We start from the raw sequence: 19,049 nt of genomic DNA, 5'->3' as shown, positions 1-19,049 counted from the left end.
TTGGAAGCTGAACGTCCAATGGGGCTTCCGTGGCTTCCAATTGGCTGCAGGACCTTTCTGCAGCCAATCGGAAGCCACACTTTGGTTTCCGAACGTTTTGGAAGTCAAATGGACTTCCAGCACGGATTCCGTTCGACTTCCAAGGTACAATACATTGAAATCAGTTTTTTGTCTTCAACTGGTTTAAATCTCCATCTGAGTCTCCCTCAAAAACTATCTGAAGTTCCCCACTAACCCTTTCTAAGATACAATTCTTTTAAAATAGCTTTTAAAGATTTTTTTTTAGTGTACCTTCTCTATGCGTACTTCTTTTTTTTTTTATAAAATTTTTATTGGTTTTTCCACATATAATATAAAACAATACAAGAAACAAACACAAACAAACAAACATATAAACATGTATAATTTCGTAGATTTTTTTCATATACCCAATTTCGGCGACTTCCCCATGCCCCCCTTTTCTGCATCTCTATTTTAAACTTTTTTTTTTCCAGCAACCCCTGATCCAAATTATTATTAATTCCTTTCTTTAACCTCTTTCTTTCCTCTTATCCAATCATTTATCGCTGCAAATCTGTTATGCTTTACCCAAGACATTTTAGCACTCAGTAATTTTGCAACTATTTTTAAGATAAAGTTTAAATTTCTTCCAGTCTTCTTCCGCCGTCTCTTTCCCTTGGTCGCGGATTCTGCTCGTCATCTCTGCCAGTCCCATATAGTCAATCACCTTCGTCTGCCACTCTTCCAGTGTGGGTAGTTCTTGTGTCTTCCAATACTTTGCTAATAGAACTCTCGCTGCTGTTGTAGCATACATAAAAAACATCCTATCTTTCTTTGACACCAATTGGCCTACCATGCCCAGGAGAAATGCCTCTGGTTTTTTGTGAAAGGTACACTTAAGCACCTTCTTAATTTCATTATAGATCATTTCCCAGAAGGCCTTAATCCTTGGGCACGTCCACCAAAGGTGATAGAAAGTACCTTCAGTTTCATTACATTTCCAACATTTATTATTGGGCGAATGATAAATTTTTGCCAGCTTGACTGGGGTCATGTACCACCTATAAATCATTTTCATAATATTTTCCCTTAAGGCATTACATGCCGTAAATTTTATACCGGTGGTCCATAACTGTTCCCAGTCAGCAAACATAATGTCATGACCAATGTCCTGTGCCCATTTAATCATAGCTGATTTAACCATTTCATCCTGTGTATTCCATTTCAGCAGCAAGTTGTACATTCTAGACAGATTTTTCGTATTGGGTTCTAACAATTCTGTTTCCAATTTTGACTTCTCCACCTGGAAGCCGATTTTCCTGTCCTGTTTAAAGACTTCATTTATCTGATAATAATGTAGCCAATCTCTTACTTTAAACTTCAATTTCTCATAACTCTGTAATTTCACAATTCCACCTTCTTGTTCTACAATTTCCCAATATTTTGGCCATTTAGATTCCATATTAAGTTTTTTAACTTCCTTAGCCTCCATTGGTGATAGCCACCTAGGGGTTTTATTTTCCAACAAATCTTTATAGCGAATCCAAACATTGTACAATGCTTTCCTTACAATATGGTTTTTGAAACTTTTATGGATTTTTACCTTGTCATACCATATATATGCATGCCAACCAAATCTATTATTGAACCCTTCTAGGTCCAAAATGTCTGTGTTCTCAAGAAGTAGCCAATCTTTCAGCCAGCAAAAAGCTGCTGCTTCATAGTAAAACTTTAAGTCCGGCAGGGCAAACCCCCCTCTTTCTTTTGCATCAGTTAATATCTTAAATTTTATTCTGGGCTTTTTGCCCTGCCAGACAAATTTCGATATATCTTTCTGCCACTTCTTGAAACAGTCCATTCTGTCCACAATCTGCAATGTTTGAAACAAAAACAGCATTCTTGGCAAAACATTCATCTTAATAACAGCAATTCGGCCTAACAAGGAAAGTCTCAAATTTGACCATATTTCCAAGTCTTTCTTAATTTCTGTCCAGCATTTCTCATAATTGTCTTTAAATAAATTCACATTCTTAGTTGTTAAATTGACCCCTAGGTATTTCACCTTATTTGCTACCATTAATCCAGTTTCACTCTGAAACTTCTCTCTTTCCTCCACTGTTAGGTTCTTTCCCAATACCTTTGTTTTTTGTTTATTTAACTTAAAACCTGCCACTCGACCAAAAGCTTGTATTGTCTCCAAAACTTTTTTTGTACTAGTGTCTGGCTCCTGCAAAGTTAAGACTAGATCATCTGCGAACGCTTTCAACTTGTATTGTTTAGCTCCGACCTGAATCCCTTTAACCAGCTGGTCACCTCTAATCATATTTAGTAAAACCTCCAGAACAGTTATAAAAAGTAGTGGGGATATTGGGCACCCCTGTCGTGTCCCTTTTTCAATAGCAATTTGTTCAGTAACCACGTTGTTTACAATTAGTTTTGCTTTTTGTTCAGAATAAATTGCACCTATACCATTCTCAAAACCTTGGCCCACCCCCATTCCTTTGAGATTCTTTTTCATAAAACTCCAAGAAATATTGTCAAAGGCCTTCTCAGCGTCCACAAATATTAATACTGCCTTAGTGTTAATGTTATTCTCAAGTAGTTCCATAATGTCTATTATATTCCTCACATTGTCAGATAAGTGTCTTCCTGGGAGAAAGCCAGCCTGGTCTTTATGAATCTCACCCACCAAAACCCTCTTCAGTCTTTTTGCCAAAATGTCTGCAAAGATTTTGTAATCCGCGTTAAGCAATGATATAGGGCGGTAATTCTTAATTTGGTTCTTTTCCTTCTCAGATTTTGGTATAAGTGTAATATAAGCTTCTTTCCACGATTCAGGTGCCTTCTTCCCCTCTAAAATTTCATTACAGACTTCCTTAAACGGTTGAATCAACCAGTCTTTCAAAACTTTATAATATCTGGAAGTCAGGCCATCTGGTCCTGGAGATTTTCCCAATTTCATGTTTTGAATGGCTCCCTCTATTTCTTGCTCAGTTATTTTCTGGTTCAGAATCATTCTACTTTGATCAGATATTTTTTGTAGTCCATACTTTTTAAGAAATTCTTCCATCTCTTTTTCCTCCACCGGCCCTTGTGCATAAAGTTTCCTGAAATAACTCTGAAAACAGTTTCTAATCTCATTTGGCCTAAAAATGTTCTTTCCTTCAACCTCTAGGCTTGTAACCGTGTTTAACTTTTGTCTCTTCTTCAATTGCCATGCCAGAAGTTTTCCACATTTATCTGCCGATTCAAATGTCTTTTGTCTCATTTGTTTTATTTTCCATTCTATCTCCTGATTCATCAATTCCATATACTGTCTCTGATAAAACTTTATTTCTCTTAAAATTTCATGAGACTTTGGCTTTGATCTCAATTTCTTTTCACCTTCTTTTATTTTTTCCAAGATTTTATTTTTCTTTTCATTCTGCCTCTTCTTTTTCAGGGTATTCTGCTGTATCAGAAATCCTCTCATAACCGCTTTACTTGCGTCCCAAATTGTTCTTTTTTCCACCTCTGTTTTCAGATTTATCTCAAAGTAGTCCTTAATAGATTTCTGGGCCTTTCTGTACACCTCTTCATCTCTAAATAGGGAGTCATTCATCCTCCATCTAAAGGAGCCAGCCGTTGTTGTGTTCATTTCCATCTTTACGGCGTTATGGTCGGAGCATGTTTTTGGGCAGATTTCCACTTTCTTTATCTTAGGTGCCATTCCACTAGTTACCCAGATTTGATCAATTCTGGTCCAGGTCAGTTTTGCTTCGGAGAAAAAGGTTCCCTCTCTCTCCAGAGGGTTTCTTGTTCTCCAAATGTCAATCAGGTCCATGTTATCTGTCATTTCAAAAAAAGTCTTAGGTAGCCTCCCATCCTTGGAAACCACCTGTCTTAGTGCTTTATCCATATTTGTAGAGACCACTCCATTCATATCTCCCATCATGATTATATTATAATCCAAATAGTCCATTAATGTCTCATGTAGTTTCTTAAAGAACTCTGACTTCCCTTCGTTCGGAGCATAAATCCCAATTATCAATAATTTTTCTCCTTGGACTTGTATTTCTATTGCCAAATATCTTCCTTGTTCATCTTTAAATATCAACTTCGGGGCCAATTTTTCCTTAGCATAAATCACCACTCCTCTTTTTTTCACCTTATCTGATGAAATGAATTCCTGTCCCAGTCTTTTGTTAACAAGTAATTTTCTATGTGTTCTGGTCACGTGGGTTTCTTGCAAACAAATCAAATCCAATTGTTCCTTTTTTAAAATATGGAAAACCTCACGTCTTTTTCTGGGGAGGTTCAAACCGTTACAATTCCAGCTTAAAAATTGTAGAGCCATGTTGTTGCTTACTTTGTTGCTCCTCCAACTGCCCCCAGCAATTGTTCTTCCTTTGTTGGGGTCTGAAGTCCAAATGTCAAGTTCGATATATCCGCTAAGTCCTTGGCCTCAGTAGTCAGGTCCACCACTCCCTTCACCAGGTCTTCTTGATTTTTTTCCAGAAACTGTTCTTTATCTTGCACTGTTTTTATTTTAATTTTTTTCCCTTTATAATTAAAAGACAGGCCTTGAGGGTACTCCCATCTGTATATTATGTTGTTCTTCATCAACAGGGTGGTCAAGTCCCTGTAGTAGGTTCTTACTTCCAAGATATATTTAGGAATATCCTTGTAAATCTGAACAAAGGAGTCTTCAATCTCCAGAGATCTTTGATATTGTAAATTCAATATTTTATCTCTCTCCTCCTTGGATCTCAAAGTTATCAGGCAATCCCTTGGCTTCTTTTTATTCTGTCTTCTTCCCAGTCTGAAGGCCGTAACTATCTTGAATTCCTCCTCTTTCAAATTCACTTGCCAGAAATCCGAGAATTCTTTGGTGAGGTACTCTGCCAAGCTGTCCTGCTCACTTTCTGGCACGGCTCTCAGTCTCAAGTTCCTCTCCTTTCTCTGAAGATCTATTAAGGACAGGGCAGCCTCATGTTCCTCTAGCTTTTTGCAAACAGGTTCTAATTTAACTTGCGTTGATTCGGCTATAGTTTTTGCCTCTTCAGCAGTCTTACGAATTGCAACATTTTCTTCAATTAATTTATTTATAGTCTCTGTATTAGATGCAACACTTTTAGTATTCAAGTCAAGCTTCTCTGATAGCTCTGTTAGTTGTTTAGAATTTTCTGTACCTTGTTTAGTCAAAGCCTCTAGTGATTCATTAATTTTTATTAATGCTTGTGTCACTGTATCCATCCCTCTTTCCTGCCCTTCTCCACCTGCAAGGGCAAGGCCTGATATGGAGCCTCTTCTCCTTTGTGCAATTTTTGTTTTTGCTCTTGTTTTTATCTCGTCCTCTTGGCCTCTCATGTCCCAAGGTCGTTCCCACGAGAATTGTTTCCAAATGGAAAGCTCCACTGACTTATTCCTTACACTGTTAAATTTTCCCTCAGCCCTCTAGAGGGAGCAATTCACAGTTCAAAGTACAGGGAAACAAAGAAAAAGAAAGCAAAAAATGGCCACAACTTTTCAAATAATTTTCCAGTCAGAGAGCTGTTACTTTGTATCCTCAACCACCAACAGTAGCAAATAAAATCTCAACTTTGTATCCAACTTGCAATACACCACTTCTTCCCTTTCTTAAAATCCAATTTTTGAGCATGATTCCTTGATAGTGATAATAAAGATTCATAGAGGACTAAACAGATTAATACAGAACAGGGATATCAATTGTTAAGAGATGAGGTGATTGGGTAATGAACTGTCAAGTACAGATTAATTTAAATTTATAATGTCAAAAGTAGCAGATGAGATTGAATGCATTTCCTGTGATGTATGATGATTTTTCACTTGATGAAGAATAGCAATAATACAACTTTTAAGATTTTACCCATGTATTGGGACATGAACACAGGCAACTTGGTATTATCATCTTAATGGTACATATAAATACGCTTCACTGTGCATTCATAGCAATATAAGCTTTTTAAACACTTACTTGTGAAGTGTTGTACAGAATTTTCATCCCATTGACATCAATGAATGCTTTCCTTCCCAACTTGATGTTCGTAATGCTCTTTATAGACTGCAAGATGCCCTTGCGGATCAACATGTGTCTATGCCGACTATCGTGGCGATGCCAGTCGACGTAAATTGTCAAGAGCATTTGGACATAGCCTCTGTCTACGGCTTTCCTTGCATTTGTTTCTTGGAGGGGGGAAAAATCAAGAGATCTCAAGAAACTATAAGCAGTTACAACATGCCAAAATGTACCAAAATATGTAAATCTTTTTTTTTTTTAAATGTCTTTTAGGATAAAATGCATTGTAATAAAATATGCACTTAAATATTTCCTCCCCAATATGCTTTTGAAAAAATCTTTGCTGATTGCTGTGATTACAGGATGGTATGGACGTATGAACATATGCAAAATTGGCACAGACAAAAAATAGACTTATCTGCCCATATCAAGCTATAGCCATGAACAGTTATTACATACAGAAGTCAGTGTGGGGAAGCTATCAGAGTACTAGACTTAGACTGGGGACACTTGAATCAAATCCCCATTTAGGCTATTAAACTCGCTGTGCCCTAGGACCATCTAACATTCTTTCATCCCAAACTAACTCACAGTGTTGAAAAATTAAAATGGAAGGCCAGGATGAATGTATACATTTCTGAACAAACTGGAGAAAGTTTAGGAAACAAACTTTAATTTTTAATAACCCTCAATCAATAAAAATAGATATTGGAAGCAATTCCAAACAGCATGATGAGTATTGCAAAACAGAGATTGATCCAAAGTGTGGCTAACAGATGTATGCATTTTCTGCATATTTTGTTCTATTCTCTCATCAGAACAGCTCACTGATATAATAATCATGGAATTGCTGAGTCTTTCAGTACACAATACTGGCTACTAAGCTGCAATCTTTAAAATGTTTATTTTCAGTTTTACCTGTGTAAACACAGGGTGATTGCCAGCAAAACTTATTTTAATCTGCTCACATTCCATATCTTCTGAAATATTAAGGCACACACTTACTTGATTTAAGCAATGCAGCAAGGGTGTCTAAAGCAACTCTGTGAATATAAATATAAACAAAGAAACAAAAAACAGACAAACTATTAGATTTAGGTAACATTCCTGATCATTGATAAGCATCCTAACTCTGCATGTGACTGCAATCCTAAACATGATAAAGTGTTGAAAATGAATTTTAATTTGTTTTACATTCCATAAGCTTGGTCTACCTGCAACAGCAAGTATCTTTGGGGTAGTGTGAGTTGAATGGCTAATATGCACAAGAACCGGGCACAGAGCACATTTATACTCACCATGTTTTCCCAGCTGCCACGCCTCCCCTCCTTGCCCCCCTCCAACACAAAAATTCAGCACAGAGGAAGTTTTTTAAAGCTTAGTTAGCGCATGGGGTGACAGGGCAGAAGAGAGGAGGCCACAGACAGGATGGGGAGGACCCGAGTCATATCCCACCTGTGGGCTAAAAGTTCTCTACCCGTCAACTTCCGGGTTGGCGCCATCGTCTAATGGCGGATTCCCTCCGAGCTCCGGAGGGAATCTGCTCAACAGGGGTCGGGTTCTGCCGCGGCGGCGACGCGGGGACCCTTAGAAACCACAGGCGCTGAAGCCTGTGGACCTGGTGACTCGGTGGGCACCATTTGTGCGCCCCCCCGACCCGCAAAGAAGCCTTTTTAAAGGCTTCGGAACGGGGGACGGAGGGAGGTGTGGTGCTGAGAGTTCGACTGCTTCCCCTGCTGAGTGAAGCCGCATGCCATGGGCGGAGAGCGTTAACTTCTTCTTTTGAACTTTCGGATCAAAGTAACGACCCGTGAGTAACACGGTAATTGGACTTAAAAGGGAAAATTTTTTCTGGGAATTCGGCAAGATCGGGTAAGGTGCTAAAAAGGAAGTCAACCTGCCCGCCTTGTAAGCATTGTAAAGCAAGGATTTTATTACTAAGGTTGTGTGAATGTCTTTCGTTTTTTGTGGGAAAGCGCAATTAACTTTATATTGGGCCAATTTAAGTGACTGTGCTGGAGGATAAAAGAACGGATTTCACCCCTCCCCCAAAACCCGGGAGCGATCGGGCAGAGAGCCTGTGGAAGAGGTTTATAGACTTTGACAGCTGTCAAATTAGCTGTCAAAGCTGGAAAAAAAAAGGAGAACTGTGTCTTTGCTGGTTACATTTGATACAATTTGGTAACAAATTGTTAAAAACAAAGAAGAAAAGGTTAATTTGTCATTAAGTAACTAGAATCCCTCTAGAGGGGGTTCAGGACATTACAAAAATGGCTGTAAGTGGAAAAATACTGGCTGAACTGGAAAAGACCTTTCGTCTTCTGGGAAATCTACAGAAGCAGACAGATGCTTTGACTATAAGTGTAATAACAATGAAGGGAACAGTAAACAAAATTGCTGAACCTGGAAAGGATATGATTCAAGCTCTTGCAGATGAACAGGGAAGTGTTGCTGCTGATATAAAAATCCTTATAGCCAAACAGGAGAAAGAGTCTGAGTCATTTGAGATGATGGCTAAAGAGAGCCAGAGGCCTATTAAGTTGGAAACAACTGAAAATAAGATCATGACAATGGATGTTTGGCTGGAAGTGAAGAATGGAATCTGGAGAGATCTCCTTTTATGGGGATCGGAAGACATATGGAATATAAATATGGACAGTACAGAGTTTGGAGTCTTTGGGACATTTGAACTTATGAGAAGCAAGAAACAAGATTTTGGCTCCATTGTTAAATATGGAGGTCTGGCTGGAAGAAATATGGACTTTACTGGAACAGAGCCTCTTCGAGATTCGGAATTTAAAATAAAGGACTATCAAGAAAACCGGCAGAGAGAAATTGAGAGAGGGTTAAGTGCCTCGGATGTGAGATCGCCAGGCTGATTTTGGATGGACTGTTGGACTTTGGTTGGGGATCGAAACCGGGAAAGGGGGTGGGAGGGCTTCGGGAATTTAAAGGGGGTAAAAATATGATTCTGTTTTAATTAAGTTGGCTTTTGCCACTAACATAAAAATGGGGAATTTGGGGAGAGATTTGGGGCCGACCTTAGCAAAAGATTCTCAAAAATAAGTGTTTCGTGTATAAAGATTGGGATTTTTAAGTTTAAATAGGTTAATTAAATTGATGGAGGAATTTAGGGAAAGTATGTTAAGAATAAGTTTTGAAATATAAAGATAGAGGTTTAGAAGTTAAAATTTGTTTAAGATAATTGAAGTAGAGGAAATAAGGTAAAGTGGGGGGGATAAAAATTGCTGAGCTAAAAATTGGAATTGGAATACAAGAAGGGTAGGTGTGGGGAAGTCAAGGAAATTGGGTATGGAATATAATTATGGTAAACTTTTAAATTGCTGCTTTTCTTTTTCTTTTCTGTTTTGCTTTTTTTTCTTTTCTGTTTTCTCTTGTATTCTTTTTTGAAAATTTTAATAAACATAATTAAAAAAAAAAAGTTCTCTACCCGTGTTGAAATTAAATGGGCACAAGATGTAGATCACAACATTATGATGGAAGATTGGGTTAAATTATGGAAAACTGACTCAAAATTTACAGATTGTTCCCTATTGAAGGAGAACTACATGAAGATGATGTACAGATGGTATACAACAACAGTGCAGTTAGGGAAAATGTACAAAACTAGTTCAAATATATGTTGGAAGTGTAAGGAAAAGGAGGGAACATTTTATCATATGTGGTGGGAGTGTAAGGTAATTAAAAAATTTTGGGAAATGATATACAATGAATTGAAGAAAATGTTTTATTTAACATTTGTTAAAAAACCCGAGGCATTTTTGTTGGGGATTGTAGGGAAAGACCTGCCAAAAAAGTTGAAAAACATCTTCATGTATGCGACAACGGCCGCGAGAGTTCTGGTTGCACAAGGATGGAAGACTGAAGAAACCCCAACTAAAGAATCATGGCAAGAAAAATTGATGGACTATGCAGAACTGGCAAAATTGACATATAAGCTACGGGACAAGGATAACTGTGACTTTAAGGATGAATGGAACCTTTCACAAAGTATCTGAAGCGAATTGGACTCCTTGGCAGGTTTTGAATAAGCATCCGCAATTTTTTTTACTGATAATAATCAGCTAAACAGTTTGAGGATCTATACAACTTTGTAACATGCAGAAAATAGCAATATTAGAGAAACCAAAGACTGGAACTGAGGGAAGTCGAGAGGTGGGGTGGGGAGGTGGGTTTTGGGGGGGAGGGAAGAAAAATGGGGGGGGGGAATAACGATATGTTTTTGGATAATATGTCTTGTTATAACTTTGAATAAAAAAATTAAAAAACAACCAACAAAAAATGCATAAACAATTGAGTATCAAATACCACCCAATCTTCATTGGTTAATAAAATTCAGAAGTAATGGAAAAAGGAAAAAAAAAAGAAATAACTTAGGTAATCTCATGGACATCAGTGGGCCTTAATTCAAAATACATGTGCAAATGATCAGGCTGCATGTCTTTTGGGTACGTAATTAAGAATTCAGTTGTTAAAAATAGATTGTCTGGTGCATTTATGTTATCATCAATTCATTCTTCTTTAGTTCTGTGAATGTATCAGGTGCTGGTTTTTGCTAGAAGGAACTTGGGGGGGACAGACCCAAAGCCCTGTAGGGCACACAGAACAAGCCACATGGTTCTCTGGATTGTGGCCTATGAAAGCAGTAGATAGGCTATTTCAGTATATTAAGTCTCAAGGACAAATACTTGAAAACAGAGATGAATTGATTCAATTGTTTTCAAAGACTTGTTTAGCAAAATGACTTCAACTGGCCCATACAAATCACATTCTCCTCCCCACCACAACTGCTGGGTTTTATTTATCTACTGTTTGTACTTAGATCCCACTCTTCACCAAATGACCCCAGGGTGGGTTACAAAAAGCATCACAATTAAATCGGGTGCAATTTACATTCAAGTTGTAAAACAAAACTACAAAACGAACAAATGTCAAAGTTAACAAAACAGCAGCACAAAATAGCAATGTAGTATTAAAATAAATACAGTCCACAATATTAAATATATATATACATATATATTCAGATTTTCTACTCACTTCATAAGACTGGTGTTCTTTTTGCTAAAAGGACCAATTATCTTAAATATCAATTCCACGAGTCCATTCCTGCCCAAGGATACAGCATTTACAGCTGAAATTTTATAAAAAAAAGTTACACCAAAGTGCAAAGTTATAGATATAAATGCTTACACTTGAAGCAAGGCAAATATAACCAAAACACCATCTTACCTATTTATATTTCACTAACTTAGCATAAGAATCCCAAAACTAAGCATTCAACTTGAAATTCTGTATGCGCATGTCTAGGGAAGTTTCAGGATACCTAAATGCTACTTATATGTATAAACTCTAATGCAGAACATCTGCTATTACACTGGAATGTTAACTATGTTTTACAGATATGCGCCTGTTGGCTATTGTTTCCAGAGCACCTGCACCTATCAGAACCTGTGCCTTGGTTTTTGAACATTTCGGAAGTCAAATGTACCTCCAGAATGGATTAAGTTTGGCGCTTTTGTTTTTCCTATTTATTTTGTGTGGTTTTTTTGTTTTGTTTTTTGAGGCTTTTTCGATTAATTTGTTTTTGTGACTGTGTGGAACTCAGTTCACCTACTGATTTATTGATTGATTCTGTGACTGTGGAAATGGATAAAAGCAATCCAAACAATGACTATCATCAGTGCAGGTAAGAAAAAATAATAATTTTAATTTTTATCTACTACAATACTGTCTTATTTATTCTATAGTACAGTACATTGATTATTGCTTTCATTTTATGGATCAATGGTTGTTTTTAAAAATCTGGAACGGATTAATTCGTTTTTCATTACTTTCTATGGGAAAGCGCGCCTTGGTTTTAGAATGCTTTGGTTTTGGAACGGACTTCTGGAATGGATTAAGTTTGAGAACCAAGGTACCACTGTACGGCACGAGTGTTGGCAAACTACACTACTTCAGTGCATTTGTTCACTACCTACTCTCAATATTTCTATGATCAGAGAGGTTTTCCCACGCACCCATAAAAGACCTGCACACCCTAAGACTGCCAGCAGAAATGTGTTCAGAACTGGTAAGCAACATTTACTTTTAGGGCTGTTACAAATATAACCGGACTCTGGAGAGGTTAACCCCAGGGAAAAAACTGGATTTTGGGGGCGGGGGGAGTGGGGGCAGGTTTCTTCCATTATTTCTAAGGACATTTTCCCAACATAAAAATTGGCAATTTGGGGGAGCTGAAAGTAACTTCCTATGAAATATTTTTTTCCTTTTGGAATGAGTGCAGCTGTGTCCCATGTTATTCATGCTCAGAGTAGACCTATTTAAATGAATAGGTCTGCCCCCCATCCATCACCCATAGGAGTGATGTCAGCTGCTTGGTAGGTGGGCATGGTTTTTAAAAAATGACATCACAAGCTAAATTTGACACACAAGATTGGCTCTCCAGCAACTTGCATTTACATTTTTGTAAAATGTAAATGCCAACTAAGGCATTTACATTTTTGAGGATGCAATTCTATGTCTGCTTACTTAGGAGCATGCTCCAGAGTAGGACTTGCTTTTGAGTAAGCATGCACAAGATTGCATTTGGCATATTTATGAACGTTACAGAGCAATGCTCTATGCTAAGTTATAAATAACTTAGGGCTGCTCTGTCCCCTTGAAGTTCCTCAGAACACCAAGCCACTCTTGCTTCAGAGAAGACGTGGTTAAGTCATTTGTTTTCAGCAGCGCACAGAAACGCCGTTTACCTTCCCGCCAGAGCGGTACCTATTTATCTACTTGCACTTTGACGTGCTTTTGAACTGCTAGGTGGGCAGGAGCAGGGACAGAGCAATGGGAGCTCACCCTATCACGGGGATTCGAACCGCTGACCTTCTGATCAGCGCCACCTGCGTCCCTCCACTTCAACATGGGACCCTCCTATAGGCGCCTCCTATCTTCCTGTGCTTAGGTTCCCCACTTCCTTGAGGCTTATCGCTGCAGTTAGCACAGAAATCGCTGCCCCTCCTTCCCTCATTACGATCCTCCTGTATTCACCCCAGCAGCCTTCCACCTGGCTTTTAGGAATTGAGGTTAATACGATCCTACTTAGCCCATGCCCAAATATGCTCCTATAGCAAGCGTCAGAGCCTATAAGGCTTTTCCTGCAGCCCCACCTCCTCCTCCATCCTCAGACCCTGTCTTTTGCCCCCAGGCCCACACTTCCTTCTCAGCACTTCTGCTTTACCATTGTATGATGCGAGAGGCAGTGCACCTCCAGCCTCAACCTGTTTCTTGCTGCTGGGGCCTCTTGCAAGCACTCACAGAAGCACACTATCACTAATGCCTCCTCGCAGAGGCACCTTACGTTGTTGAATGTAGTATCACCCCATTTAGGCCTATATGAAAGTAAGCACTGAATATATTTCCATTGCCCCCCATAATTGTTTTTTTCCCCTTTAGGGAAAAACGTTTTTGTTTGTTTTTTACAGCTTCAGCATTTCTGGAAATTTTACTATGCTAAGACACAATTCTTGCTTAATTGTGATTAAGGCACTGGGCCAAAAGAATCCTAATTCTAAGCCCCTCTCCTCCTGTTACTGAATTCCCCTTGTCCTTAACCATTCTTGAGGGTTACGTTGGCAGTAAATTAATAATGGCTAAAACTAGTGCAAGTTTGCTGGCAAATCTTCAAGGGAATCCTGGTTATCATTAGGTATGGTTAATGTTAGCGGCACAACATTTAACTAAGGTGGAGGCTATATATCAAATTGAATTCAGTGGGGCAAAAGTACACATGTGCAGAACTGAACTTTAAGGCTGGCAAAATCTTTTCCCCTCTACCCACTAAAATTGCTAGATCTACATGCCTGCTCACGAGTTAGAAAGCCAACATACAGATTTTTATAAGAAAAGATAATGCCTACTAGCATTCAGCACTAATGTAAATGGGAGATGAAGGTCCTCTGATCTTTCATATTAAACATCTTTGTAAACTGAGATACACTGAGAGAAGAATGTCACGGTACTTACAGTTAGTTGAGTAGACTCGTAAAACTTGGAGACAAGGTAATATTAACCTTTGATTCTGCAAGTTCTGTTTCACTAGGTTAAGAGTTATATTTAAAGCACCATTAACTCTGGCTTTTACTCCGAATTTTTTATCTGGAAATTCAAAAGGAACAGCAGCAATATTAGAACCCATGCAAACTATAATTTGGGGTGGGAGGTTAGCTAGCCACAGCTTTTTAGATTAAAAAACGGCAGTACTTATTTACTTATTTATAAAATTTTCTGCCTTTCCACCATAAGATCCAGGGTAGGTTACAATGACCTTAGTAAAGACATGCCTCTTCAGCACATAGCAGAAGCTGAATAATGATGGTTGTAGACACACCTCATTGAAGAGGGAGGGTCCACAATTTAGGCTCTACCACAGAGATATACCTCTCCTCGGCCACCATTCCCTGCAATTTTTGGGGTGGTGGAATTACTACAGGAGCCCCATCAGGGGCTCATCTTTCAGATATTTGGGGGTCTAAGTTATACAGGGCTTTAAACATTGATGTGAACAACTGAACTGAACAGAGAAACAAACTGGTAACCAAAACAAGGAGACTGCAGTGACAGAACCCACAAATCACACAGCACAGGAGAATGAATTACCCACAGAAGGTGGAAGAGAAGTTCATGTTAGTCTCTGAACAATATTCACTTGATTTGTTTCCCTTCCAGCCCCGTGCATGGGTTGATCTCAGTAACATAGTTTGGTACCAAGGAGGCCCTACATAGGGCTATTGCTCAGTAGAACAGACCAAGCTAAGCAGAGGCCCAAGATTCAATTCCTGGCCATGGACTTTTTGGGAAAAGAGACCTGCACAACCTACAGCCAATCTGTGCAAATGATACAGGAACCAATTTACTAATTCAGGTGCCTCAAGTGGCCCCCAGTTTGGCTTTAGCATGCCAAAACTGTTCCCCATATGAATTTGAAAGCCTCCTTCATAGTTAAATTAGAGTACCTTCAGTTTATTTCCCACCTTGCTATCCATTTCCCCACCTCCATTACACAATCTCGCTGCATACAAACGGTATCACACCTGCAACAGCCACTGGAAGAAGAGTGAGATGTTGGTGCCTCCCCACTCAGATCTACCATTGTTCTTCCAAAGGTAGGGTGCAGTTTTGTGGGGCAGGAACTAGGCCCAGTTTGCATTGTGTGTCCAATCCTGAACACAATCAAAGTGAAAAACAAGTGGCTTATGGGAATGTCACTATCTGCTAATCCTTAATAGAACAGACCTGCAGAAGAAGCAGTCACGGCTTTTACTGAACAGTGCCAGTAGCAGAATGAGTTCTGTTTTTTGCAGGGGTTCTGAGCCTGGGAAAGCCACACGACGGTAGCTCCACAAAGACAACATATGCAAGAGGTTTTTAGTTAGGTTTGACTTACCTTTTGGGCCAATTTTTGCAAGAAGAGAATGAAGCAGCACCATTAATTCTTCATTTAGAGGGGATTCTTTGCTGACATTCACAAGCAATTGCAGTAAAATCTGTGTCCCTCCTCTAGAAACAAGAACACTTGTTCTTCTGCTACTGCCTAGAAATAGAACATGAGCCATTAGCAGCAATGCTAAGGTATTCAGATTTTACTACCAACTCTTACTTTTTAATAATATAGTCACAAGTATAAGGTCACATGTATAAGGCCGGTCATATATAAAAGGCCACATGAAGTATTTATTCTCTTTATGGCAGAAAACCTTAGCTATGTAAGTGTTTCTAAACTATCTAAGACTATAACAATTCACATTTATTAGATAAAAGACACTACAAGCCTAGACAGATGTTACAAATTTGCAATTTAATATAAAAACACACCTGCTGCCACCAGTTCATTTAGGATGTTCAAGATATTTAGCGTAGTCTGAAGATCTCGGGTATTCTGAAATGAACAGAATATTTCATAGTTATCATATTATACCTTTCATAATACATATATGCAAACACTTAAAGAACCTCTTAATGAGGGTGAAAGAAGAGAGCGCAAAATATGGTCTGAAGCTCAACATCAAAAAAATGAAGATCATGGCCACTGGTCCCATCCTTCTGGCAAATAGAAGGGGAAGAAATGGAGGCAGTGAGAGATTTTACTTTCTTGGGCTCCATGATCACTGCAGATGGTGACAGCAGTCACAAAATTAAAAGATGCCTGCTCCTTGGGAGAAAGGCGATGGCAAACCTAGACAGCATCTTAAAAAGCAGGGACGTCACCTTGCTGACAAAGATACGTATAGTTAAAGCTATGATTTTCCCAGCAGTGATGTATGGAAGTGAGAGCTGGACCATAAAGAAGGCTGATCACAGAAGAATTGATGCTTTTGAATTATGGTGCTGGAGGAGACTCTTGAGAGTCCCATGGACTGCAAGAAGATCAGACCTATCCATTCTTAAGGAAATCAGCCCTGAGTGCTCACTAGAAGGACAGATCCTGAAGCTGAGGCTTCAGTACTTTGGCCACCTCATGAGAAGAGAAGACTCCCTGGAAAAGACCCTGATGCTCGGAAAGACTGAGGGCACAAGGACAACAGAGGACCAGGTGGTTGGACAGTGTTCTCGCAGCTACCAACGTGAGTTTGACCAAACTGCGGGAGGCAGCAGAAGACAGGAGTGCCTGGCATGCTCTAGAAATTCAAACTGTGCAAGAAACTTAAGTCATACCGACCCACTATTATACCATAAATTAGTTTTTAAAATAAAAATAGTACCTCTAAAGTTGATAGAATAACTTCTATTCCAGTTGAACCTTTTGCAGTCATTTCCTTCCTGATTTTTTCTGAAAGTTAAATACATGTGAGCACTTGATAAACCAGGAAATTAATTTCAAATGTGGGCAACCAGATAGTAGCTGCTGAAAAGCATAAAGTTCAATAGTAAAATATGTTTTTAATCCCCAATGGTGATTACTTTAATTAATAAATAACAATCTACATTGCAAAAATACCAGATGCTTGAAATTATTCCTTTTAACAATGTAATAATTCCTACCTATCTGCATCAACAGAAATTAAAGTAAAAGAAGACTATATTAGGAATGAACCTCATTATAAAAAGGGAACTTTTTAAATACTGAGAACTCAGCAAGACTGGTAAAGAAAAAGCAAGCGTTATATATGTGATATAACATTGTGCCACCAGATGGCGATGTGGAGTCCCATTTTTCTCTACTCGTTTTCCCAGTTTAAATTTACAACGTTTTAAACTGAAACGCTTCTTTGATGTGTCTACACCCAGCCTGAGCTAAGTGACTACATCTTCTAAGCAGGAAAAAAAGTGTTCTGTTCTATGTATGCAAGCATACTGACTACAATTTACAATCAGAACATAACTCTGTACCATGACATATGGGATGACATATATTATATACATAATATTTTCAAGAAGAAAGTGCATATAAATTTAAAGGCTGATTTCAATGTACAAATATTTACCTTGACTCTGAGCCAGGTGGAGAATTTTTGATGTAACATATCTGGTAGTGTCTGCTTCCACCAAACATTCTGTGTTGATTTTTTCCAGTTGCGACAGCAAACCCAGAATCCGAGAATTGTTTGTTAGACTGGAGCAAATAAAATTATTATTATTATTATTATTATTATTATTATTATTATTATTATTATTATTATTTGATATTGTCACTTTTAATATGACAGGCATTTTTCAGAGTGGCATTTTAGGAATGCTTAACATTAGGGTGATGATCCAAAAATTAATAATTAGTTACAGTAATTACTCTCAGGTAAGAATGTAGCCTTGGTCTTCGTTTAAGGTTGACACTGTGGAAAAACAGGGTCCTTGTGCCTTTAAGGGCTGTATGAGAAGCAGAAATTGAACAAGTTAAGCCCATTCACAATCAGGGCCTGAAGCCAACTTCTACTGATAACCATGATGTTGTTGGGACAGGGGAGTAGCAATTACTGTACTCTCTAATTTTCTGTTATGCCATGCCACCCTATCACAGCCATTCGGTGTTATGCTACACCCACTTGGCAGCCAATTTTTGACTGGCACCCACAACACCCTCTCAAAATTTGTGATGCATCTATTGGTCCCAAAAAGTTGGGTGACCCATGCTTTAAAGGTTCCAGTTATCCATTGTGACGTCACACTCTTAGCCAGGGCTACCATCCTAGAATCCATTACACCCAGAATTTCTGATGGGAAAACAGGAGAGAAAAATCCTCCCTTTTGACATGGCTGCTGCTTTCGAAAAGCAGGGGAGGGAGTGCTGGTGATGGCATGAAACTTCATCTTCTAAGAATTCCTGAAAGCTCTGGAGAGGAAGGGCAGACATTTGAAGACTTGTTTCCGGTTTGGATTCAGGTCCTATTAATACCTTGGTTTCTATTCCAAGCCAGTCTCAGACAGACTTTCACACCATCTCTAGTTGAGACAACAAGAATTTCCCATCTTGGCAGAATTTCAGTTCTGATTAGTATCAAAAGGTCCATTAATTAATCCATGATGTAGCCTTAACATAGCCCAAGAGAAGAAATATAAACTGCAAAAAAGTGGAAGTTTATTCAAATAAATTTTAGCTTTATCAGGCAGCCCAGTGATTTACATTTCCACACTGAGCTGCGGGAATGTGATTAAGCCATGTTTTTCATTCTATAATACATTTAATTAAGAATATTTCTAACGTAAAATGTTTTCATTTTAAAGGAAAGTAGTTCCACTCTCTGTCATGGATCCAGAGGCAGCTGTCTTTTGAAACTCTCAAACTAAAATAGGCCAACTGGATTTGACATCAGGGGCAGACTCAAGTATCTGATGCTAACGATATCACTTAACATCTTGCTTTACCTGGCCTGAAATCCAGGAGGTGAGGATACCTCTGTGTTCACCTCTTCCTCTCACCCCGGTTCAGGACAAAATTCATTTTGCCTTGTCAGGCTAGGCATATGTCTCTGTGTCTTTAACAGCAGCCTTTAAGGCAGGGGTGGCTCACATGGTTCCCCCTCCCAGT

The 19,049-nt window shown here is 38.7% G+C and overlaps 1 protein-coding gene across 6 annotated transcripts in view; it reads right to left on the bottom strand.

Annotated features, from left to right (window-relative positions):
* Positions 1–19,049, bottom strand: part of AGTPBP1 (ATP/GTP binding carboxypeptidase 1) — a 60,061-nt gene that overhangs the window by 30,130 nt on the left and 10,882 nt on the right. For all 6 annotated transcript variants that reach the window (XM_053408866.1, XM_053408867.1, XM_053408865.1 and 3 more), the window contains 8 exons: positions 17,512–17,639; positions 16,789–16,856; positions 15,902–15,965; positions 15,474–15,620; positions 14,054–14,185; positions 11,078–11,171; positions 7,025–7,062; positions 5,978–6,186 (listed from right to left, as the gene is read on the bottom strand). In XM_053408866.1, the coding sequence (XP_053264841.1) occupies positions 5,978–6,186; positions 7,025–7,062; positions 11,078–11,171; positions 14,054–14,185; positions 15,474–15,620; positions 15,902–15,965; positions 16,789–16,856; positions 17,512–17,639 (880 nt within the window). The remainder of the gene's footprint in view (positions 1–5,977; positions 6,187–7,024; positions 7,063–11,077; positions 11,172–14,053; positions 14,186–15,473; positions 15,621–15,901; positions 15,966–16,788; positions 16,857–17,511; positions 17,640–19,049) is intronic.

This window comes from Podarcis raffonei, chromosome 11, assembly GCF_027172205.1.
Source record: "Podarcis raffonei isolate rPodRaf1 chromosome 11, rPodRaf1.pri, whole genome shotgun sequence".
NCBI lineage: Eukaryota > Metazoa > Chordata > Lepidosauria > Squamata > Lacertidae > Podarcis > Podarcis raffonei.
The sequence above is the reverse complement of the archived record's forward strand: the minus strand, read 5'-3'. Positions and strand labels throughout refer to the sequence as shown.